Source organism: Nannospalax galili, unplaced genomic scaffold, assembly GCF_000622305.1.
Source record: "Nannospalax galili isolate Female #2095 unplaced genomic scaffold, S.galili_v1.0 scaffold612, whole genome shotgun sequence".
Classification (NCBI taxonomy): domain Eukaryota; kingdom Metazoa; phylum Chordata; class Mammalia; order Rodentia; family Spalacidae; genus Nannospalax; species Nannospalax galili.
In genome coordinates, this window is record NW_008333388.1 from 1,380,570 (window position 1) to 1,404,847 (window position 24,278).

Consider the following 24,278-nt stretch of genomic DNA (forward strand, 5'->3'; position numbering starts at 1 on the left):
TAGATATATAGATATAGATATATATGGTGTTCTGCCTTTCTGAAACCTGGGGCCCCCATGGGAGCTATGCAATGAACCTGGGTGGCAGGTATATGGGTACTCTTTGGAATGCTCTATGGATAGCTTGCTCTATCCCACATGTGCCCCCCAGGACCCAAGAGTTTGCAAAAAGTGTTAGCCACAAGGTGTTTTGTCCTACTAAACTTGTGATATGGCACCTTCTTGACCATAACTACACCCATGTTAAAGTTTAGGCTGACTCTAATCTCTGAAATTATCAGGCAGTTGGCCCAGGGTATGGGAACACACATCATTAGGATCTCAGGTTATCTTGGGAGCAGATCAGAGTGTCTCGAAGTGGACCTGCTAACTGAAGATTTAAGGCTTCTGTAGGTTGTGTTTGGCTTGCTTCTGAAAAATAGTAATTGTTGCTTAATAGAATAGAAATTGTTAAGGTGGGTCTCTACCTGTAAGCTTGGGAAATTAAAAGTTTTCACCGCTGGTAATGTTTTTTCTGTATAAAACCTTACCCTAGAAACGGCTCAGGGCTGTATATGGGTTCCGACACCCTTTTGTAGTTGCTGGCCAGCTACTTCTTCTCTGATGAAGCACCTCACAAAAACTAGGGAACAGAGGGAGAGAGTTTCTCCCCCACATCAGGCCTCCACCAGGCAGTGAAAATGTAGGAGCCTAGTTGAAGAATTCCAGTGCTCAGCTTACAGCCCTGAGCAGTGTTAGAAATGTTCCACATCCCAAAACATGAACTTTACATTTATGTATGCATGTATGCATGTATGTATGTATGTATGTATGCATGTATGCATGCATGTATGTATGTATGTATCATCTATCTATCTATCTATCTATCTATCTATCTATCTATCTATCATTTATATGTGTATGAGTATGGAGATCAGAGAACAACTTGTTGGAGTCAATTCTCTCCTGCTACTATGTGGATCTCTGAGATCAAACTCAGGTCATCAGGCTTGGCAACAAGCACTTTACCTGCTGAGCCATCTTGCCAGCCCCATTTCCAAGAGTTTTAATGAGACATTTTAAAGCCTCAAAATATCTAGGGGGAAAAGATGTTATGTAGTGATTTTCCCTTAGGCAGAAATCCCTGCTCTATAGACCTTTGGAAACACCTATAGCTCCTCACCAATCCCCAGTGATAACAGTTGGGAACATACCCATCTCATCTTATGAGAATCATGTGGTGATCACAGAGTAGGGAAGCTGCTTATCCAGACCTGAGTTTTATTCAGTTGGCCCTGTACTGCTCAGCCACATATATTAGTCCAACAGTTTAGCTTGACATAAGCAAAACTGCAATGTCCTGCTATTCTCAAGTCAATCAAACAGCAATTCTGTACAACTTTAAAAGTTTCTGCTGCTCTCATGCTCTCTGTACCTTGATACATGTTTTCTGTCAATCGGTGTTATCTTCCCTGAGCTGCTGGGCCCAAGTTCCATACAACTGGGTGCCTTAGAACACCAGTAAGTATTGCCTGGAGTCTGGGGACACGAAGTCCAAACCCACAGTGCCTACAGGCTTCCCACACTGTCTTGGACTGCCAGGAAAGGGCCTGCTGTAGGTACAGACTCTCTCTTTCTTTCTCCTCTCTTCTCTCTCTCTCTCTCTCTCTCTCTCTCTCTCTCTCTCTCTCTCCTGGGATCCTAGTGGTCACCTGCTTGTGATAACATACCTCTATTCTTCACACAGACTTTTCTCTGTGTGTCTAAAGTTTACTTTTTTTTTTTTTATAAGGATGCAAGTCATGTTGGGTTGGGATATGGGCCACCTGCTCCAACATGGCTTCATCTTAATTCATCCCACCTATAGTGACCTTACTTCTGAAATAGGTCACTTTCTGAGCTCTGTGACTGGTACTCATACATGGGAAATGTGTGTGTGTGTGTGTGTGTGTGTGTGTGTGTGTGTATGTAGAGGTGCATGTGTGCGAGTGAGCATACACATGTGGGTAGAGGCGAGACGCCAACTTTGGGTGTTGTTCCTGAGATACCATCCATCTTTATTGAAACAGGGTCTGCCATTGGCCTGAAACTCACCAAGTAAGGCTAGGTTTACAGGCCATAGAGCCCCAAGGGTCTGCTTGCCTCTGCCTCTGCCTCCCTAGCACTGGGATTACAAGGTACTATACCCAGCTTTTATTTTTATTTGGGTTCTGGGGATTCAAACTCAGGTCCTTGTGCTCACAAGCAGTTTAATGGATCAAGTTGCCCCCAGTCACAGGAAATTTAAAGGATGTAGTTTTATCTATAGCAAATGCCTCCTACCCTTTCCCTAGGCCACTTCTAGACCTGGCTTCTTCCTGTAGAGAGCTCTGCCTCACGGTCCCTTCCCACCACGTACAGCATCCCTCCCCTGACTCCCAAGGACATCCTTACTCCCCTGTGTTAAGGTATTCTCTTTGACCCTGTATTTATCCTAGATGAAGGCACTTCAAGAGGTCAGAGAATATCTGCTGTTGCCCAGGCATCATCTCCATAGAAGAGCTTGGCCCTAAATGGGACAACCTATCTCATACTCTCTCCTCCCAAGACTCTGGGATCATTGCGGAAGACAGGGTGGAAAGATTTAAGAGCCAGAGGTGGTGGATGAATACAAGGAAACCATGTTGTCTGGACACATCAGGGCAGTTGTACACACAAACCCACAATGCTTGTGACAACATGCACAAGACCTATGTAAGCCCAACTCAAACCCAAACCCAGCATGGAGGGGGGAGGTGAGCAAGAAGCCCTAGCTGAGGAATTATTGGCAATTCATTGATAGCAGCTTGGAGAGGGAGACACTTTGATTAAGCGTGTAAAGCCTATAGGTTGACCAGACTCCAAGGGATAGAGTCACACCCAAAATTTAGTTGGGGAACCCAAATTAGACTAGATAAGCCTTTAAAAAAAACAATAATAGAGGACATGAAGTCAGGGAGGGTGGGGGAGGGGGTCTGAATATGATCAAAATATATTGTGCTCTCAAAGAATCAATAAAATATTAATAAAAATAAATTCTCCACAGGGGGCTCGATGACACCGCGAGTGAGAAATTCAGATACGCTCCAGCCTAGCCATGGTATAGCAGGTCCCTCATGGCTGCACCTCATGAGTTTCTGTTCAGAGGAGCTGCTGGTCAGGTGCTGTCTTTGAAGGAAGACATGGTGGTGGTAGTGAACTTGGAGAATTCCGTCACAGGCTTGGCGTCTGCCAGGTCCTGTGCTCGAATGCAGGTATTCACTAATTCTTTCAATACTCTGTATGGGAGACTCCAAGTTAAATGACTCTCCTAAGGTCCTACTGGTGACAGAAGCTCCTGTCTCTCTGCTGTGTCCTTGACTTGTTTGGACTAGAAACTCAGCTTCCTTCTCATTAGCAAAGGCCATGCCTTTGGCCATTCCGCCTTGGCACATTTCAGGAGCACCACTGTCCACGGAATTCTCCCACTCTATCACCTGTCACCCTTGTCATCACACCCTCCCTGTCCTCCACTTCCAGGAGGCTTTGGGCCGTGCCTGCTCCACCCAAGTCCATTGTGATCTCAGTGGTCAGCTAGGCCCCTCCCTCCACCCACCTGCCTTATTGCAAGTTCCCCACTGCTGATGTGGAGGCCAAGCTGATGAAAAGATGCAGGGATCTGGAAGAGCTGGGCTCCTGCTGCCAGTTGCCCTATTGCTGCCCTGGGCACACAGCTCACTGGCATGTAGGTCTCTGGGGTGGGGGTCCTGTGGGCTATGTCTTACAAGAGGCTTCAATCCCCAGTGGGCAACAGAATCACCCCGGAGCTAGTTTCAAAGGCCAGTTCCTAGTGGTGCTGATTCAGTAGTCGTGGGATGGGATTTGGGTTCTGCTTTGCCAAGAGGCCCCTTAAACAATTGGTCCCTGACCAGATGATCACAGAGACTCCATGATACCCACACTTTAAAGTTGCCTAGGGGAGAGCTCTGTGTGTGTGTGTGTGTGTGTGTGTGTGTGTGTGTGTGTGTGACTATATAAGTAGGTGCTAAAGTTTCCCAGAGTGAATGGCCACACCAGGATACATTTCATAAAAGGTAACCAGCTGTTAGGTCAGAGATGCCCATTGGCCACACCAAGAAAGCATAAGGTCAGTGGGATCTTCAGAGAGTTTCTTCATGTTGTCACCATGCTGAAATTTTCTGAAGGGTCTGATGCAAAGCCACCATGCCACAGTACCCAAACAAGGTGGGGCATTAGTACCCCCGTGATGAGCTCCAGGCTGAACTGCTGAGAATGCTCGCAGCTGTGGTCAGTCAACTGGTTGGCCAACAAATTTCAAACCCTTGCTACAGGGGGCTGCTGTTTTAGAAGCTGAGTTTACAGCAGAGAAGGACAGTTTGGATTCCTCCTCGGGAGCTGTACACTATCTGGTAACGGGGAGCAAGTCTTAAGCACAAATGAGAGCTGGGCAGTTGACAAGCTTCAATCCAGCTTCTAAGGAGGACGATGAGTCAGGAGGATCTTGGGTTCAAGGCTAGTCTGGGCAAATTAGTGAGACCCTGCCTCCAAATAAAAAGTAAACAGAGGGCTTGAAAAGTTAGCTTAGTGGTAGAGCACTTACCTAGCATGAAAGGAGCCCTACATTCACTCCCCATTGCCACAGACAACAACGGCAACATAACCCAAGAGCTGACAATGTCGGCTTTCGTTCCTATAACTTGGTGTAATGCAAACACAACAAGCTAATGCAATGGAAGGGCTGGGGATAGACGGTCAAACTGTGCTCATCATGAAGACCTTCCTGCACTCACCGCATCTATTTGTAAGCACAGGGTGAAGGCCCTGTATAGGTAAGGAGCCTACTGTGGCATAGAGGCAGACAGGCCAGAATAAATGGATTGAGTAAGTGGGTGTAGAGCAGAGATAAGAAGCCTGCAGGATGCAGACATGCCAAGTCTTATCAGAGCACTGAACCTAGAGCTCACTTATTCAGTTAGACTGGCTGGCCAACAGGCCCCAGGAGGCATCTTCCTTCCCCAGTACTGGGGTTCCAGGCACACTGCTGTGCCTAGCTTTTTATGTGGGTTCTGTGAGACTGAACTCGGATCCTCATGCTTGCATGACATGTACTTTACCAACTGAGCCATATCTCCAATCCTGTCCCTTCTATTATTTTTTTAATTTTTTTGTGTATGAGTGTATTGCCTGCATGTATTTAAGTGCACAGGTGTTGTGTAATGCCCACAGAGGTCAGGAGAGGGTGCCAGATCCCCTGGAACTGGAGTTATGGATGGTTGTTAGCTGCCATAGGGGTGCTGGAATCTGAACCTGGGTCCTCTGCAAGAGCAGCCAGTGCTCTTAACCACTGAGCCATCTCTCCGGCCCCCAAGCCCTGTCCTTTCTTGACAGTGATACTGATGGGTCTAGATTTGGAAAGATCATGTCCATTACAAAGTTCACTTTGTAATGTCAGTCTTTCCTCAGTTCAGAAGCATGTGTGGCTATGCACTCCCCATCCCAAGACTTCAATGATCTTTCCATTTGATTTTGAGGGGTGTCTCTCAGAGCTTATGGGACATGGGACCCATCGCTATCTGAGCACTGCCCACCCACCCTAACCAGAAATCGCTGGCAGATCTTAGTGCTCTTTTGCTAAGTTAAGATACACCTTCAGAGCTGATCTCATAGAGGACAGAGATTAGACCCAGCGCCAGATAAAGGCTTGCTCATTCGCCCTGTCCTGGGTTCCTTTGTTGCTATAATAAAACTCTCTAACCGAAAGCAACTTGGGGGAGGAAAGGGTTTATTTGGTTCACAGTTCACATCACAGTCCATCTGTGAGGCAAGTCAGGACAAGAACTCAAGGCAGAAACCCAGAGGTGGGGGCCACGGAGGAATTCTGCTGGCTGGCTTGCTCTCTGACTTGCTCCTAGACTCATGGTCAGCTAGCTTTCCTATACAGTCCAGGACCGCCTGCCCAGGAAATGAAGCCACCCACAGTGGGCTGGGCCCTCCTACGTCAATTAAGACAGCTAAGACAATCCCTCATAGACATGCCCACAGACCACTGACAAAGACAACCACTCAAGTGAGGTTCTTTTTCAGATGATTTCTAGACAGTGTCAAGTTGACAGTTAATGCTAAGGAGGACATGCCCCATTCTTTAAAGCTTTCCTCTAAAGAGACCCAACAATCAATAGTTGACTAGAACATCTCAAGTTCAAGTTCACCTCAGTGATCAGCCATCCAAATCACACTCCAGCTGTCCAATTAAGGCTCTTATCAAAGCTGGCAGGCTAGGCAGTATGCTATGCCACAGGAACTTGCAAGGGAGGGTTGGAGCTGGGGTCAGAAACAGTCATGCCTAGCTCTAAGTCCCTCTCTGCTTCGTGAGCTCACGTGACTAGGTGCCTTTCAGAGCTTATTTCTTCACTTGTAATGTGGAAATGGTAGAACCCATCATGGAGGTTTGTTGAGATTATTAGGAATCTCTTCCTTGCACATGCAACACAGAGGCTGACTCAGACGGTGCTCAACAGGTGGCAGCTGCCATGTTTCAGAGGGGGGGGGACAATTATGATGAGTCGTTTTAATTGTGAGCCCAACCTGATTTCCAATACATCATTTTCTTTACACATTCACAAACTGTTATTTAAAACAAGCATTTGTGATGCTTCCCTGCTGTGTAGTAATCCCAAGCTTCTCTTGGTGGACCTGAAACATGAGGTGTTTCCATCTGAGATCAGGTGTTTGTAGTGCATGGGCTACCACTGGGAAGGGGCCAAGTGTGAAGGGAAATGAGGCAGGGATACCTGGATTCCCTCTTCACATCTGCAAACGAGACGGCACCTCAGTGGACCACGCACTCCCCTCTAGCTCATGATTCCTGATTTTGGAACTCAAAATGTCCTTGAACTAAGTAAGGGTCTTCAATTCCGTGATCACTATATGGGCCACTCACTGCTGGGTAAAGGAATTTTTTTGTTTTACCATTGATATGCTCTTTAATGATCACCCAGCCATCCACACACCCATCTAGACATGCATCTACCCACACACCTATCCACCTGCTCACCCTAGTCATCTACCTATCCAGCCAGACATACCATCCATCTATATCCATAACTATGTACTGCATTCCCACAGTGCACCAGCTTCTTAGCTTGGTGATATGGACATAAAAATCAGTCACATGTGGGTCCTGCTCTCACGGAAATTACACTCAGAGAAACAGACTTGAACAGTTTTTTTTTCTGTATCTTAATTTTCTTTTATTTAATAGCCACATGATTAGAAGAAGCATTTCATTCCAGCCTTAACATATTCAATAACAATTTTCAGAGCAAAGACACAACTCTTTCAAAAGGGAAGTTTTTAAAAATATTTTATTCATTTAATTTTATGTGCATGAGTGTGCTGCCTGCATGTACGTAAGTGCACCCATGTTGTGCAATGCTCGTGGAGGACAGAAGAGGGTGTCAAATTCCCCTGGAACTGGAGTTACCAACAATTGTTAGCCATCATGTGGGCACTGAGCATCGAACCCAGGTCCTCTGCAAGAGCAGCTAGTTCTCTTAACCACTGAGCCACCTCTTCAGCCCCCAGATTTAACAGTTTACAAACGAATGTTCTTTAACTGTTGGTAGTATTCTGAGGAGAAAGTAGATGTCTAATATAAAACCAATACTATGATAAGGCAAGGTGAATCTCTCTCTCTCCCTCATAGCCCCAGGCTTGCTTCAAACTCCAGCTTCACCCACTTTAGTCTCCTGAGTAGTGGTATTTTAGACACATAATAGCACACTCACCTCGACAAAACTGACTTTATAATTGAGCTGAGATGTGAGTGATTTACTACTCGGAGGTACAGATTAGAGGCACAGGAAAGGCCTTGAGGTAGCAGGTTATGGGATACTTCTGGGAAGCTGAAAGAAGGCCAGTGGTGTTGGGAAAAAATGGAGAGATGGAGAAGCGGCGGCTGGTAGCTAGTGGGGTGGTGATATGAGGTGGTGACACAAGTGTTAGTGATGCTTGTGAACAGTGGGGTGTGTGTTGTAAGGATGTGTGGTAGGGTCATGTGGTGGTAGGTTGTGTGTTAGTGATGCTCTGTGGTGATGGTGTTCTGTGGTGGAATTCTTTGGTGGTTGTGGTTTATGGTTGGTGGGTTTGTGTGGTAGTGGGATTCTGTGGTGGTGGGGTTGTGTGGTGGGGTTATGTGAGGATGGACTGTGTGGTGGGATTGTGTGATGGAGTCGAATGGTGGTGGGTTATATGATAGTGATGCTCTGTGGTGATGGAGTTCTCTGGTAGAGTTCTTTGGTGGTTGTGGTGTATGGTGGTGGCATTGTGTGGTAGTGAGATCATGTGGTGGTAGGGTTATATGAGTGGGGTTATGTGGTGGAATCCTGTGGTGAGAGGGTATGTTAGTGAAGTTCTGTGGTGATGGAGTTCTCAGGTGGAGTGTCTGGTCGAGACCTTTGGGGTAGGGTATGTGGTGGTGGGTCATGTGGTGGAGTACCTCTGTGGGGGAGGGTATGTGATGGCATTGTAGGGCCGTAGGGTTGTGGCTTGGTGACATGTGAGTGATAGGGTTGTGACAGGAGAAATCTGGAGCAGAAATATTGTACTTTGCTGTGAGAAATATGTGAATGCCACTGCTGTCAGACCATTACCTGTGCCCCCAGCTCTGCTGTATACTAGCTGTTGGGCCTTGGCTTAAAGTTCAACCTCAGGCCTCACTCCTTCAAATATGGTAATGATAGCTTATCGTCAGTGTGAGAATTTAAAAGTTAGGCAAAAAGGATAAAGCTTTGTAAACAGTGAATATACAACACTGTAGATTTTGTTATTTTTCTCTTAATTGAAATAATATTGGAAGAGGGGGTGTAGCTTAGTGGTGGTGATTGTGTAGCATGTACCAGGCCCTGGATTTGATCCACTGCAGAAGAGGGAAGAGGAGGAAGACAGAAGCAGCAGGAGGAAGAACAGGAAGAACAGGAGGAGGAGGAAAAATAGGAGGAACAGGAGGAGGAGGGGGAGGGGGAGGGAAAAATGTGTGAAAAAAATATTGAAAGAACATGAAAATATGTTAAAAGAATCTTGTCACATGGGAAATGCCAAATCTTTCTCCTTGGGGAGAACTGGGATAATCTCTAAAATTAAAACGGAATGAGTTTGGTTTCCCTAATCACAACAGGGTACACAGAATGGGAACTGGACAGTGAGTGGGACCAATCCAATCCATCTTCTTTTGCCCATTGAAGTTCTGGAATCTGGAAGACTTTCCTTTAGGAAAGTCCAGGAAAACACATCCAGGGCCCAGGAGAAGAATGTAACTGCGGGTGCTGAGACACTAGACCTAGGGCTAGATTTTCAGGGGACAGTGAGGCATGATTTAAATGAAGAAACATTCCCATCCTGAGTTGGGAACAACAGCAAGATTGGCTGCAGGGCATGTGGTTTTGAGTATCCCTCCTCACAGGCCTCACAGAACCATCCCAAGAGCCACTGACAGTGAAGGTGGGACCCAGTGTGACACACACACATAAGCAGGGGACACCTGGGAGACTTATGGTGGGCATGGATTGGTCTACTAAGTCCCCCCAAAATGCCACCTTGCTAAGCACTGCTGAACAAATTAGTCAGAAGCAATCTGATGAGTGACAGTTTGATTAAAGACCAATTTCCATTATCATCATCACCTAGTATTTAGGTGTCTTGTAAGCCAGCCAGCCTTAACAACTGGGCCCAGCACTTTCTTCCTTTTCCTTCTTTCTTTCAGTAACATGTGGCCGAAGAATAAGTTCCAGATCTGAAGGCAGAAATGTTTCTGCTATCATGGGTGGGGAAACTGCAAACATCATAGATTTCCCATGGCAGGTGGGGATTCTGGAGAACGGCAGCTATATCTGTGGGGGAACGATTCTCAGTAAGTGGTGGGTTCTAACTGCATCTCATTGTGTGGATAAAACCAGCAAGTACGTATCACTGACAGAAACTTTAGGCGTGCATGGCTGTGTGCATGCATGTGTGTTTGGTACCTGGGATTGAACCTTGGGGTCCATGGTAGGCAAGTGCTCTGAGCCTTCTTTCTGCTTTCTGAGACAAGGTTTCACTAAGTTGCCCAGGCTGGCTTTGAACTCATTCTGTAGCCCAGACAGGCCTTGAATCTGTAATCCTGTCTTAGCCTCCAATGTAGCTAAGATTAGGGGCCTGTGTCAACAGGCCTAGCTCAGAATCTTTGTCTTAACCACTGTAGCGGGATATTTGTCCCAGATGCTGATGCCCCTGGAACCTTAACCAGCCATGGAACACCATTGGGTGTTTCATAGCCTTTGTGGCTGAGTATTCTACCTGGTCAGTCCCCCACCCCAGGATTTCTTCCATCTTATTGGGTGTTCTAGATGGAAAAACAATCATTTCTCAGGCCTTGTGTTTTGCTAAGTAGCTGTGGATAGGATCCAAGCTCTAATAAGCCTATAGTCCAGCACTCAGAAGGCTGAGACAGGCGGATGATTAGTTAGAGGCCAGCCCAGGATACAGCAGAAGATCTTGTCTCAAAGACAAGCAAGCAAACAAAAGTCCCCAACAAAGAGAAAGCAGATTACTGAGCGTTTTCTCCTACTGGGAAGAGTTAATGGGATGACCATGACCCTCTGCAGAGCCAGAAAGTCCTTGGAAGCACTGAAACCCGAGGGGCAAGGTTCTGGCCTCGAGTGCACATCAATACCTTCAGGCTGCTGTTGAAGCCCCAAATCATGATTCTTATGAAGCTCCCCATGGTCCTGTTCTATAACCACTCCAGCCCATCTTGATTTGATATAGTCCCACCCAAGAAGAAGACTATTAGGCCAAGAGCCAGTAAGCAAATGGCAGGCCTGGGACTCAGATCTGCCTCCCATTGCTTGGCTGGACCCTTTCCTTGGCTTGGAGGCACATGCAGGGTCCAGGCCCCTTCATCCCCTCATTGCTTAGCTCATAGCCACAGGTAGTAAAATTATTTTCCCTTAGGGATCCCTTTCCCTTCTATCACTTACCTTTTTCCCCTCCTTTTATTTTGAAATAAGCTCTTACTTGGAGATTGTATATGGTGAAGATGACTTAAATACTAAGAACTTGAAATATGTGAAAGTGGAAACATTAATTACACATCCTTTTTTTGACGGCTGGCTCGTGGACAATGACATAGCTCTGCTCCTGCTCGAATTCCCACTAAACCTGGATATCAACAGTGTACCTGTCTGCCTTTCAGAGGTCTTGGACATAAAGGCCTGGAGTAACTGCTGGGTGACTGGATGGGGTATTACCAAGGCCAGTGAGTGTTACTAACTGTTGGGCAGATAGGGTGGCACCTAGCTGGTGTTTGGAGAGGTTAGAAAATTTTAGAAGCTTTGTTGGCCCTTGGAATCCCTAGTGGCTCTGGGGATTCTCACCGAAGGTCCATGACACACCTTATCCTCAGCCCCCTCAAGGAGCCATCCTTCATGGGACTTCTTCCATACCTAGACTCACACTGTTAGAACATGAACCCTGGACAGCACCTCAGGGGAAACCCAGGCAGAAGTTTTCCAATCCCAAAAGGTCACTTGGAAGAATTATGAGAGACATATGGAAGGACAAAAGGCAGCAAAACATGGATAGACTTTCAGGAAGCAACCTGTAGCCAGCCAAAGCAGCTCTGCCCCAACTGATGGCGGCAGCTTTACTATCCTGACGTAAAGGACTCTGAATAAACTATTTGAAAACAATTTGTCCAGGCCAAGGAGAGGAGATACACTGAATATAAAGCTTTCCTTATAGAAATAATCTGCAATCCTCTCCCACACCTTTCCCAGCTAAGCCTACAAAATGAACCCTTTCATCTGTGTTCTTACTAAATGTGTCTAGCCCAACAATCCACAGAGCAGGGAGCACACCACAGGCAGCTGTTCTTCTAAGTAGGCACTCAAATGGCTGAACATCTATTCTCGTGTGAGTCCAAAGTCCTGAACCTTGTGGGAGTTATTCTTAGATGTTTTTCATGAACTTAAAAGAAAAAAGAAAAAAAAGGGCCAACTTCTTAACCAATAAGTCCTCAAACATTGTTACACACACACACACACACACACACACACACACACACACGCACACGCACGCATTGACCTCTTCTGTTCAAGTGTTCCAGAAACAGGATTTGGCAACACCTGGAGAGGAAGCATCTCCGTCCTGGGGAGTGAGTGTGCTTCCACAGTGAATGTCTCAAGGGACCTGGCATGGTACAAGCTCATTCATCTGCCTGGGTTCTCCTGACAGTCAGATTTGAACAAAACACCTTTTCAGAACTCCAGTTGGAGCTGGTGTCTTCTGCAGGGCTGGAAGTTTCTGAGCTCTGGCCGAGATGGAGTGGGGACCCAGGCCTAGGGAACTATGGCCATTTAAGGGATCTTGACAGTCTTGAGAGTCTCAGCACCTCTCCCTCTCCCACACTCACATAAAATTTGATTGTTCCCTGGGCCAAGGGAAGTTCTCATATCACTGGGATGGTGTGGGTGGGTCCTGGCACTCAACTTAAAGGGACCACTTTGGTTGAAGCTCTCCTACTTCTCTGACCCAGATTTACCGGAAACCCTATCTAAAAAGCTGCAGAAAGTTAACCTTGAGCTAATCAACTGGGACTGGTGCTTCCATATTTTACCCTTATTAACCAAGAACATGCTGTGTGCTGTAAACAGAAAAGCTGGGAAGGACACCTGCCAGGTAACGGGCTGGGCTCTATCTGGGGAGGGTGGCTGGCTTCTCCGTGCTGTGGATGAGATGTCACAGCAGTTCCCCGAGGCCACTGTAACAGATAACCACAGGCTGGGTAACTTTAATAAATGTCCATGATCCCCTCACAGCTCAGTGACCACAAGCCCCAAATCAAGATGTAGGTGAGGCTGTGCTCCTTTTCCAGCTCTGGGAAGGAGCTGGCCATGGCCACCTCCTCTAGTTCATGGTGTGACCAGAAGGGTGTGATATTCCTAGACTTGTAGATGCCTCATTCTAACCATGCCTTAGTCTGCAGATAACTGTCTCCCTGTGTGGTGGCTTTGGATTTATTTTTTTCCCCTTGAGTTGTTTAAAATTTATTGCTTTAAGTATAACATTTTAACATAATATTCATCTTTTTGCATTTGGTATATATCTGTATGTCTGGTCTAGTCAACCTGTTATGAGGCATAACGGATTTTTGTTTTTTGTTTTTCACTTTTTGTGTCCTTCACAGAAAGAGAAAATTTGGGCTGGTAAATGATGGATTTGATGTGAGAAGGCAGGGGAAACATGAAGAATTATGGTAATGGAGGAAAAGTGCTTTAAGACCAAGTGGGGTACAAAGCCTTCCTTGGTACACCAAAACTAATTACACATTAGTCAATGATGAACTAGGTGGTGATGATGGTGGTAGTGGAAACTGGTCTTTAATCAAATTGTCACTGGTCACATCGCTTCTGACTAAATTGTTTCACCTATCCATTGTCATAGCCATGTGACTGGAGAACAGAAAAAGTCAGAAACTCTGCCATCACCAGACACCCAAGGCCCCTGGAGCACCTTTTGTCAGCTGCCTACACATCATCCAGCTCCAGGAATGACTTGTTTACTGTTCTTCTATTCCCAAACAACTCTTCTCTCCTAGGGTGACAGTGGAGGACCTCTGGTTTGCAATAAAGGGAAAGACAGCAGCAGGTGGTACCAGGTGGGCATTGTCAGCTGGGGCGTGGGCTGTGGCAAGAAGAACATTCCCGGAGTATACACCAAGGTGTCAAATTATCTGAAGTGGATTATCCAGGAGACAGTGAAGGAAGGGAAGCCTATTACATACATGTCAGACTCCGGGTACAGTTTGCCGCTCTCACACTGGGCCATCTTGTTCTTATATTTTGTGATATTTCTATCAACCTGGTGATTAAATATGAAATTGTCTCCCAAACCAAGTGTCCTTCTCAGTGGATAAAATAAGGGGGGGTGGACTTAAGTTCTCAGGGGTAACTCTCAGGCAACTTACTGTACCTGAGCTAGTTACACAGGTAGAGGACCACACAGCACATAGCTGGGGCATCACAGCAGAGTCCATGTGAGACCAGAAAGCAGGGCGAGCCCTCTCTCTCCTAGGGTTCATATGGGGCATCTTTCCAAAGGAAGTGGTATGGGGTTAGACAAGGCAGTAAGTAAATATATGGCTGAGAAAAGTGGCTTGGAAATTGGTCAACCAACCAACCAACCCACCAACCAACCAACCCACCAACCAACCAACCAACCAGGTAACCAACCAGCCAGTCAACCAACCAACCACCCACCCCTGCACTGTGACGGTCATGCTTGAAGCAAGCAGGGCCAAAAATTCCCACCTGCCACATGGGTGGACCTAATTCTAGGAGAGTTCCTCACAACTACAGGGGAAAACACCTACCAAGACCTTGATGAAAACCTGGAACCTTCTACCTTGGGATGGCTCTTTGTTCTAGATCCTGCCTGCTCTTATGTGTTCTGAGCGGACTTCTACTCAACCTGTTTCCTTTCTCTCCAGGGCAGTAGGATAGTGAGATCAGTCCTCTGAATCCTAGCCAGAGTCCCTCCATCTTGCAGCAAGCTGACAGTTATTCTATGTGCCAGACTACAGAAAAACAAGCCATCCTGGTCAGCATTTACCAAGACCCGCAGACCCTCTAATGAGGGTAAGGATGGAGTATACACAGGCAGAGAACTTTCCCAGAGTAGGGTCTGCATCTTGTTTTCTGAGCCTATACGTACTCTGCTTTAACACTAGGTAGACTCTGAACCCAGGTTTATATAAATTCTTCTGTAGATTTAGAACCATATAAAACAGGAGCAGAGAGAGAGAGAGAGAGAGAGAGAGAGAGAGAGAGAGAGAGAGTCTCCAGGCCCTTCCAACCCCGCTCCACCCAGCTAACAGCGAAAGCCAGAGATAGAGGAGGAGGAGGAAGGGGAAGAGGAGGGGGAAGGGGGAGGGAAGGGGGGAGGAGAGAAACTTTGGGAAAATACAGCTAGCTGTTCTGCCATCTATTGCTCCATAAGTAAACCCTAATAAATTCACTTTTTTTGTCACGATGAACTTGGATGAGCCATTCTTCGGGCAGTGGATGACATTCCAATTTAGAGACAGATACTAATTTCACCTATCTATAGGAAAAGTCAACCAATGGGTAGCTCATGAAATAAACACTTTCAACTCCTCTCTCCATTTTTAGCTTCATCCTGACCTATCAAAGTTGTTTCCAGAAGGTTCCCTAGAATTTTATTCCCCACCTTTGTTTCCATAGCTGTCATCTGGTCCTGAGCCCCATGAAGACTGTTTGGCTCTTAGAGATCATGATTAGCAGGCTAACTAGGATTCAGGACTGGAAAACTGCTGAGGCCCGAATGTTCTGGTGACAGGGTAGGAAAGAAATGCACAATGACAGACTGTGGCAGTCAGGGTTCCTTGGCCTTCAAGTCTTGGGACTCTATCCAAAGCCACGAGGGTTGTGGGAAAGACAGAATTAAGGAAGAGGATCAAGAGCTTGGAAGCCATTCTAGTTATCAGCTGAATGAGAGTCTGTTGGATGGTGGGACTACATTTCAGACCACCAGAAGGGGTTGCAGTGACAATCCTTCCAGAAATCACACAGGAGTGTAAATTTTCCAACCAGGTGAGATAATACTTGACACTGTTTTCTGAGGTACCTTGGCATACTTTTGTAAGGGAGAAGGAAAAAGCTGTAGCATCTTTTTTTAAATGTGAGGGTTTTTATAGGCATGGGATTCCTTGAGCTGTGAACAGAAAAGAACAAAGGTCAAAGGGAAATCTGCCTTGTTTGTACCACTCGTTCAGAGGCAGAGGGGGAGGAGCAGAGAATTTCTCTTGCCTGCCTGGCTCCAGGGAGATTTCAGACCAGGGTGACTTGTTATCACCCGAACCAAAGGCAGATGGGTGGAGAAGTCATCCTTGTATGGGTAAGGGCAGAAAGAATCAGTACATGGTTTTGTAAAGGCTCAGCACTGCCTCAAGAATTGTGTTGGGTGAGGTGGCAAACACCTTTAATCCTAGCTCTGGGGAGGCAGAGGCAGGCAGATCTCTGTGACATTGCGGCTAGCCCGGTCTTGGTTCTCAAGTTGAGTTCCAGGCAGACTGGAACTAAAGAGACCCTATCAATCAATCAATCAATCAATCAATCAATCAATCAATCAATCAATCAAAGAATTGTGGGAGTCTCAAGAAGGGAAATAAGACTACACAGATGGGATCGTGCCCCCAAGAAAAGGAAGTTAAACAAGTTTCCTCTCCTTTGTAAAGAACCTAGCTCCTGAGCAGGGGAGCTGGCTCAGTGTGTAAGAGCACTTGCTGGGCAAGCATGAATACCCAAGTTCAAGTCCCCAGCACCCTCATGAAAAGCCCAGTGTGGTCCTGCTGTACCTGTAACCCTAGGCTGTTGGGAGTGGAGACAGGCTTGCTGGGGCTTGCTGGCTGCCAGCCTGGCTCCAGGTTCAGTGATAGAATGTCTCAAGGGAATAAGAGAGGACGAGTGGTAGAGCAGGACGTCCGGTGTCCTTCCACCTGGCACCTACGAGTGGTAGAGCAGGACGCCCGACGTCCTTCCACCTGGCACCGAGTGGTAGAGCAGGACACCTGGCGTCCTTCCACCTGGCACCTACGAGTGGTAGAGCAGGACACCCGGTGTCCTTCCACCTGGCACCTGCATGGGGACTAGGGATCTTGAGGCATGCACGGGTCTTCACTCAATACATATCAGACTGTGGGATCCTTTCCTCTGACTTCTAGAAGGTGTTAGTCTGGCTTTCAGGTGTCTACACAGCTTGAAGCTTCAACCTGAACCTCAAGTTCTCAGGATGCCCTCAGCCCATCTAACTACTAAAGGCCTTCCTGGCTTCTGTCTGCCCTTGTGATGTTCTTTCAGGACCATGTCTGATTCTTCACCTGCAGACAGAGTTGACCAGTGTCCCTCCAGGAGAGAGGAAGGACAACGCCCTGCTGGCAATGTGCTGTCTAAAAGGTCAGTCTCTGAAGTCCTCACTACACTTTAGCTTCTCCACACTGTGACTTAGGAGCTGCCATGGGTCTTTGGGGGCACGTTCTCCCAACACTCTCACAAATATACAGAAGTGGAAACCAAGAGACAGGGCCTGAGCATGTCAGGAAAATGCTCCACCAATGAGCAGGGTTTTACCAAGCTGCTCAGGCTGACCTTGAACTCACTCTATAGCCCAGGCAGGCCTCAAACTCCTGATCCTCCTGCCTCACCCTCCTGAGTGCAGGGGTAACCAGGATGTGTCACCAGGCTTAGTTTTTAAAGCTCCAGTGGGAAAGGCAAATCCTCCTAAGTTCATTGTGCCCACCAGGACTTTTGTTTCAATACTTACGATGGAATCAACACTAGGCAGTGGGTCATATCTATTCTCCTGAAGAACATCTTGAGGAAAAGAGAAGTTTTCATTTAGATTATTAACAGAACATAATGAAGGAGGGAGATTGTGGGTAGGGAAAGCTTTACATGAGACAGCAAAGGCCACACCAAGCTCTGGAGAAGGAATGGTTGGGCGGGAAGTGAGGATGGGGTGGGGGGCGGCTGACTGGATTCTGACACTTACTGTGCCATACTGAGAAGCCACTTTTTCTTCATGTCTGTTTCTTGGAATTTAAAATAAGGTTTATTTGACCGAGAGCCTGCTCTCTACCTAGAACAGAAATGCTGTCTCAATTGCCCTGGGGAGCCCCGGCCTGGATCTTGTCTGTTTTAATTTGCTGTTCTGCCTGTTTGGCTTTGTTTCTCTGAGTTGGTCTCATGCTGTAGCTCAGCTTACCTGGAACTCAGTATGTCCCAGACTGGTCTCAAACTCATGAAAATCCTCTTGCCTCAGCCTCCTAGGCGCTAGAGTTACAGGCATGAGCCACCACGCTGGGCTTTTACTTCTGAATTCTTTCTTTCCTTTCCTTCCCTCTCCCTCCCCTCCCTTCCCTACATCTTTCTTTCCTTCCTTCCAAGGATTGAACCTAGGACTTCATGCCCCAAGCTATATCACAAAACCTGAAACCCCAAACCTGAACTTGAATGTTTGAAACAAGCCCCTGATGAGACATTCTAGAAGACCAGTGTGGTTCTGTGGTTGCTGTCACAAGTGGATAACTGTCTTATGATAACTTTCTTAGCATCATCATGGAACAAGGAGAGGACTTGGAACTGTGAAAGGCAAAGTGCTGAGAAAACATTCAGGGACTCCCTGTCTTCTGCCAGCTATGAGGGCTGAGGAGCTCCAAGGGGACCAGAGACCCCCTGAGCTCCCGTGGTTCTGGGGACCAGGAACCACACTTAGATAGCACAGAGAGCTTGCTGGAGAATGGAAGGCAGGCTTGAGCGCACAGAATAAGGATCCAGAGGGCTGTATCAATTCATCACCATTGTCCCTGACCTAGTTTGGGACCACCAGTCTGTTGATGTCTGCCACAAGAGAAAGAACGGTAACACATAAACACAAACCTGGGGAGAAGAGCCCAGCTATTTGGGCCAGGAGACAGATGAAGAAATAGAAAGTTCTCCCTGTGGATTTTAGCCCATTTCTTTTTCCATTTCTGTGTTTGAGCTGTGCCCTAATTCTTTCTTGTTACAAGTCAGCTAGGGTATTTGAGCACAAGATGACAGAGATACAATTCCAATGTCATTAATTCCATCTGGGACAGAGGGCTAAGGGCAGGTCCTGGGTGTGTGCCTTCAAACAGAAATGACAGTACACTTGCTCCTTATTGAACAGAGGGGAGAACTGAAGCCTTCTAAGAATGTTACAGCTCCTCTATACGCTGAGCCTGCTCCCTCAAAGCACTTAAAAATATTTTATTATTCTTATGTGTATGAGTGTTTTGCCTGCATGTATTTAAGTGCACCTATGTCGTGCAGTGCCCTTGGAGGTCAGAAGAGGCTGTTGGATCCCCTGGAACTGGAGTTATGGACAGTTGTTAGCCGCCTTGTGGGTGCTGGGAATCGAACCTGGGCCCTGAGCATCTCTCTAGCCTCCCAAATAAAGTGTTTTTTTTTTTTTTAAAGAAACTCAAGTGCAGGTGCCCAAGTGAGCTGCCTTCCGATGCCTGCTCCATACCCCACTCTGCACAGCCTCTTGGACGGCCCTGTCCTTCTTTGTCTTACTGATCTGCTGTGGGTCAATACAGGCTTTGACTTTAGTTCCATTCCCAGAAAACCAGTTCCACTCAAGAGCTCATCAATGACTTTCAGTTACAAGCTGTGGTGAGCGACCCATGCCCACTCTTCAGCACGCTATTCCATTTGCCCACAAGCAAGGCTGTGCTGTGCTTCCACAGGCCTTCACAGTCACGCATTTCACAACTGCATTGCTATCAAGATACACATGTCAGCGTATCTTTTTTTACTTTTTTACTTCCTTCTAATCATAAGAGAAAATAAAACATTTTTTGTGAGTTCTCTGAAGCATGCTCTAGATTGTGCCTGTGGGTACCTAGTGATTTACCCACTTGGTTCCTCCTATGATGGCTAATCCTCATTGACAGTTGGCCTGGATTTAGAATCACCTAGGACACACATCTCTGGGTGTATCTATGAGGGAGTTTCAGAGATGATTAATTGAGAGGGAAGACCCACCCAGCATGTGAGTGGCACCATCCCATGGGGTGGGTTCTTAGACTGGATTAAAGAAGGAAAATGAGAATGCCAGTTATGCCTGTTGAGCATCAGTCTCTCTCCCTCTCTCTCCCCGCCTCTCCCCCCACCCTGTGTTTCAGGATTGCCAACCCCACTTGAAATAAACAGCTGCAGGCTCCCACCACCATGCCTTCCCAGTCATGATGGACATAGCTCCCAAACCAAGACAAACCCTCCCTTCCCTATGTTGCTTTGTTAGATATTTGGAAACAGTGATGAAAAAAACAACACAGTGCACTCCCAGGACTTCCATGGTCTGCGACTAGGGGCACAGCCATCCAAAAGTGTTGGAGGGAATGAGTCTGAGAACTTCCACAGGGCCAGGAACAGTTTCTGTTTCCATCAACCAGGGTAGACTCCTCAGGATTCATAGGGTATAGGGAAGAGTGTTCCTGCTGGTTCCTAACGGATGCCAGTCATAGATAAAATGCTTTAGAAAATGTAAAGCCACATCCTGAAAGCATCAAATGGTTTCCAATGAACTCAGAGATGTTGTAGAAAAAAGCCTCAGGAGCACTCATAGGACTATAAGGACATCCCACATCCCCAAAGACAAACTTCACAGCACCTCACATGTCCAAGGAAAAACGTCAGGCATAGAAAGAAGCCGTGAAGACAATCCCATAATAAAATCAATTAGTCCATCAAAGAGACACCAAAATGGCACAGACAATAAAATTAGTAAGTAAGGACACTTAAACAGCATTATAAATGAATTCAAGAGGTTGGAGGTAAGACTCGACACATTAGTGAAGATGTAGATGCACCAAACCCTCTAATCAAACACCAAGAGCTAAAAAAATCAAGAGGTGAAAATTATAGTGTCTAAGATGGAAGAAAACTGGATGGAATTCATGGTAGATTAAACACTGCAAAAGAATAGATGGGTGAACTTGAAAGCACAGGAATAGAATAATTGAAACTATCCAAAATAAAACTCAGAGATAGAACAACAAGAAAAAGACTGACGAATCAATGAGGAAGGTTGGGGGTGGCTCAGCAGGTGAACTGCCTGCCAGGCAAACATAAGGACCAGAACTCAGACCCCCAACACCCATGGAAATGCCAGGTGGGCACAGTGGTTGTCTGTGCCTCTGACATACAGGAGGCAGAAATGGGGGATCCTGGAGCAAGGTATATGGCTAGAAGAGCAAAACGGACAGGCTCTGGGTTCAGATGAGATGCTCTGTTCAATATATAAAGTGAAGAGTAACTGAGGAGGACTCCCAACAAGAACTTCAGTCTTCTGCACACATGTACACGCATGTGCACATGCACCCATACACACATCTGCCCAAGTACATGTGAATACAGATACACAAATGTACATGTACACAGACAACAAAAGCCAGGTGTGGTGGCACATGCCTTTAGTTCCAGCACGCAGGAGGCAGAGGCAGGCAGATCTCTGTGAGATCGAGGCCAGACTGGTCTACATAGCAAATTACAGGCCAGCTGAGGATACAGGGAGACCCTGTCTCAAAAAGACCAAACCAAACCAGACCAAAACTTATTTGATCTTTTCTTGCTTACAATGAAAGTTCTGCAAGTGTCAAGTATCAATGGGACATTAAGTTGGGGTCCTGAAGAAAGGGGGAAAGACTGAGGACTCAGTGGTGAGAAGCCCTTCATAAACACCATGAGCACACAGATTCAGGAAAATCCAGCACCTGAACGAATATGACACCAAGTTACGTCATGATTAGTTTCTGCGGACTGCTGTAACAAGACACTGTAAACCAGAAGCTCGCAGTAACACATTTATTCTCCCACAGCTCTGGAGGCTGAAAGCCCACAACCAGGAAGTCTCCAGAGTCATGCTCTTCAGGAAGCATCTTTTTACAGTTCTTCATAACCTTTCATGATGGTCAGCAATCCTTGGCTTGTAGCTGCATTATTCTATACTCTATCTCTGGGGCTGGAAAGATGGCTCAGTGGTTAGGAACACTGGCTGCTCTTGCAGAGGATCCAGATTTGATTCCCAGCATCCACATGGTGACTAACAATCATCCACAACTCCAGTTCCAGGGGATCTGACGCCCTCTCCTGGCCTCTGTGGGCATTGCATGACACAGATGCACTTACATTCAGGCAATACACTCACACACATAAAATAAAAATAATAAAATATTTTAAATTCTATCTCCATTTTAACATGGCACTGTCTCTATGTGACATTTGCCTGTGTGTGTGTGTCCCAGTGTCCAAGGGCACCAGTCACTGCAGTACAGCCCATTCTAATCCTGAATAACCTCATCTTAATGTGATTATACCCACAACAATCCTACTTCTAAATAAGGCCACATTCACAGGTTCCCCTGAGGGCTTAGGGCTTGAATGGGTTGCTTTCTGGCAACACAGCTGTACCCAGTATGATCAAATCACTTAAGAGAAAAATCAGAAATGCCACAGGTAGGTGAAAAGTATCTATACATTGCATGTAGAGGAACAGAGGTAAGAATAACAGCAGAATTCCCAATGGAAACTGCATGCCAAAAAAGAAGAAAAGACCAGGAAAAAAGCTAGCCTGGAACTTGCAAAATAGACCAGGCTGGCCTGAAACCCACAGAGATTCACCTACCTCTGCCTCCTGAGGGCTAGGATTAACGGTGTGCACCACTATGTCCAGCAAAAGAATATACTGGTAACAAAACTACGCTACAGGAAGTATCAAACCCTCCAAGTAAAAGGAAATAGGAACCAAAGGAAGGAAGAGCACTTGGCTATGTGAGCCATGTAGGTAAATGTTCATTTTTCTTAATCTCGTCTATAAAAAATTGCAATTTAAAGCAATTAACAATACATTATGACAGCATAAAATACATGGTACAAATGCCCAGTGACCAGGAGGAGAAATGGGAGGAGGGTTATTTTAGGAGATTACAATGCACATGAGGCAGTCCCAGGCAAGTAGATAACGAGAGATTAAAGGTATACTAACTTCAGTGAGCGCCAAAATACACAGCAAAGAAATCAGCCAAAAGGCCCACAGAGGAGACAGGATAGAGCAGTTAGTCACTGTCGCACAGAGAAGGAGAAAACCCTTGAGAGGTAAACAGAGAAAGGTAAGAGGAAAACAGCATACAGAAGACTCAAACCTCACCTCCAAAGTCATTGCATCAAATGTAAAGAGTCTAAGTTACCCAATTAGAAGAGGGAGCTCGATGGGAAAAAAAAGAAGCTCAATTATGTGTTGCAAACCTCAAGATGCAAGCTTGTTAAGTGTAAAAGATGGGAAGTTCCATGTCCTGTTGTTTAGGACTCTAGAGGGATAATACTGACACAGAGATTACATACTAAAGGGAATTTCTTAGGTTTACTTACATGAGAGGGTCTGGGTATTCCAACAATGGCTGTCTTACACTGGAGAGGCTGAGATGTCAGTCCATGAGGCTGGATGCCTCAGCAGCTGGTGCTGAATGCCTGGAGGATTCCTGGAGAGCTGCTGGTCTTCAGTCTGTGTTGGAAGGCTGAAGAAACTGGGTTCTGAGTATGTCAGCAAAGGAAGTCATCCACAAGGTAGATGAACTCATCAGCAAGACAGGAAGGGAAGCAGGCGAAAAGCTTTCCCCTCGGTTCTCCCTACATCCGGATGGTGGTAGGAAGGTGCTGCCCACATTTAAGGTACGTCTTCTTGCTTTAATTAACCTAATGAAGGAAATCCCTCACAGGTGGGCCCAGAAGTGTGCCTCTTAATGGATTCCACATCAGGTCAGGTTGACAACGGAGACTAATCACCTGAAATACTAAAGGACTCAGGAATTATATTTTAAAATAAAACAGAGGGGACTTGACAAGAAAAAACATTACCAGGGTTGAAGAGGGTCGTTCCATCAAGACAATGTGAAAACCTAAAATGTTTACACACTAGTGACAGAAGCTCCAAATTTATAAGCAAAACTCAGTGAAGATATATGAAAAAACATACCCGCAATTACAACTGAAGATTTCAACATGGCTCATTAAAGAAGGCTCAGTTCATTTGAAAGTCTTCAAGACATGCAGCGTTTGTTTTTGTTTTTGTTTTAGTTTTTAACAATGATAGAATTAGATTAGAAATAGATAACAGCTCTCCAAAATATTTGGAAGTTAAACAATATATTCAAAATAACCCACAAGTCAAGGAAGATCTCATAAATTAGAAATAGATAACAGCTCTCCAAAATATTTGGAAGTTAAACAATATATTCAAAATAACCCACAAGTCAAGGAAGATCTCAGAATAAAAACTGAAAAAGTGTTTTGAACTAAGCGGACATGAAAACACAACATATTAAAGTCTGTGGGATGCCTCAGGGAGAAGTCCGTAGTTTTCAACACCTACTGAGGTACAGCACAGGAAGAAGGCAGGGAGGGAGGCTGAAGCTGGAGAAAGCTCACTTACGGATGAGTTCTTGAGCCTATGGAAGCCACAAAAAGAGACTAACGCTAATGGGCAAGTTTAGCCTGGTGGGCACTATACTGCACCAACACGCAGAAATCAGCTGTGTAAGTTAGCAATGGACAGTTAGAAACTGAACCCGGAAAACAATATACCAATTCCATAAAGTCTGAATGCTTAGGGACCTAGTCAACAAAAGTTACACAAGATCTGGACAC

At 46.0% G+C, this 24,278-nt stretch overlaps 1 protein-coding gene across 1 annotated transcript; it reads left to right on the forward strand.

Moving 5' to 3' along the window:
- Positions 1-3,645: 3,645 nt before the first annotated feature.
- Positions 3,646-13,900, forward strand: LOC115069448 (serine protease 52-like). The gene is made up of 5 exons (XM_029561106.1): positions 3,646-3,721; positions 9,758-9,953; positions 11,043-11,298; positions 12,469-12,711; positions 13,631-13,900. Exons 1-5 carry the CDS (start codon positions 3,646-3,648, stop codon positions 13,898-13,900), a joined length of 1,041 nt encoding a protein of 346 aa, XP_029416966.1.
- Positions 13,901-24,278: the final 10,378 nt, after the last annotated feature.

What these genes read in the sequence shown, in the direction of transcription:
- LOC115069448 (XM_029561106.1), top strand. Translation starts at nt 3,646, where the DNA reads ATGCAGGGATCTGGAAGAGCTGGGCTCCTGCTGCCAGTTGCCCTATTG. An exon ending in TTACCAAGGCCAGTGAGTGT is followed by an intron (nt 11,299 to 12,468) that starts TACTAACTGTTG and finishes TTGTTCCCTGGG; the next exon opens with CCAAGGGAAGTTCTCATATC. An exon ending in CTGGGAAGGACACCTGCCAG is followed by an intron (nt 12,712 to 13,630) that starts GTAACGGGCTGG and finishes CTTCTCTCCTAG; the next exon opens with GGTGACAGTGGAGGACCTCT.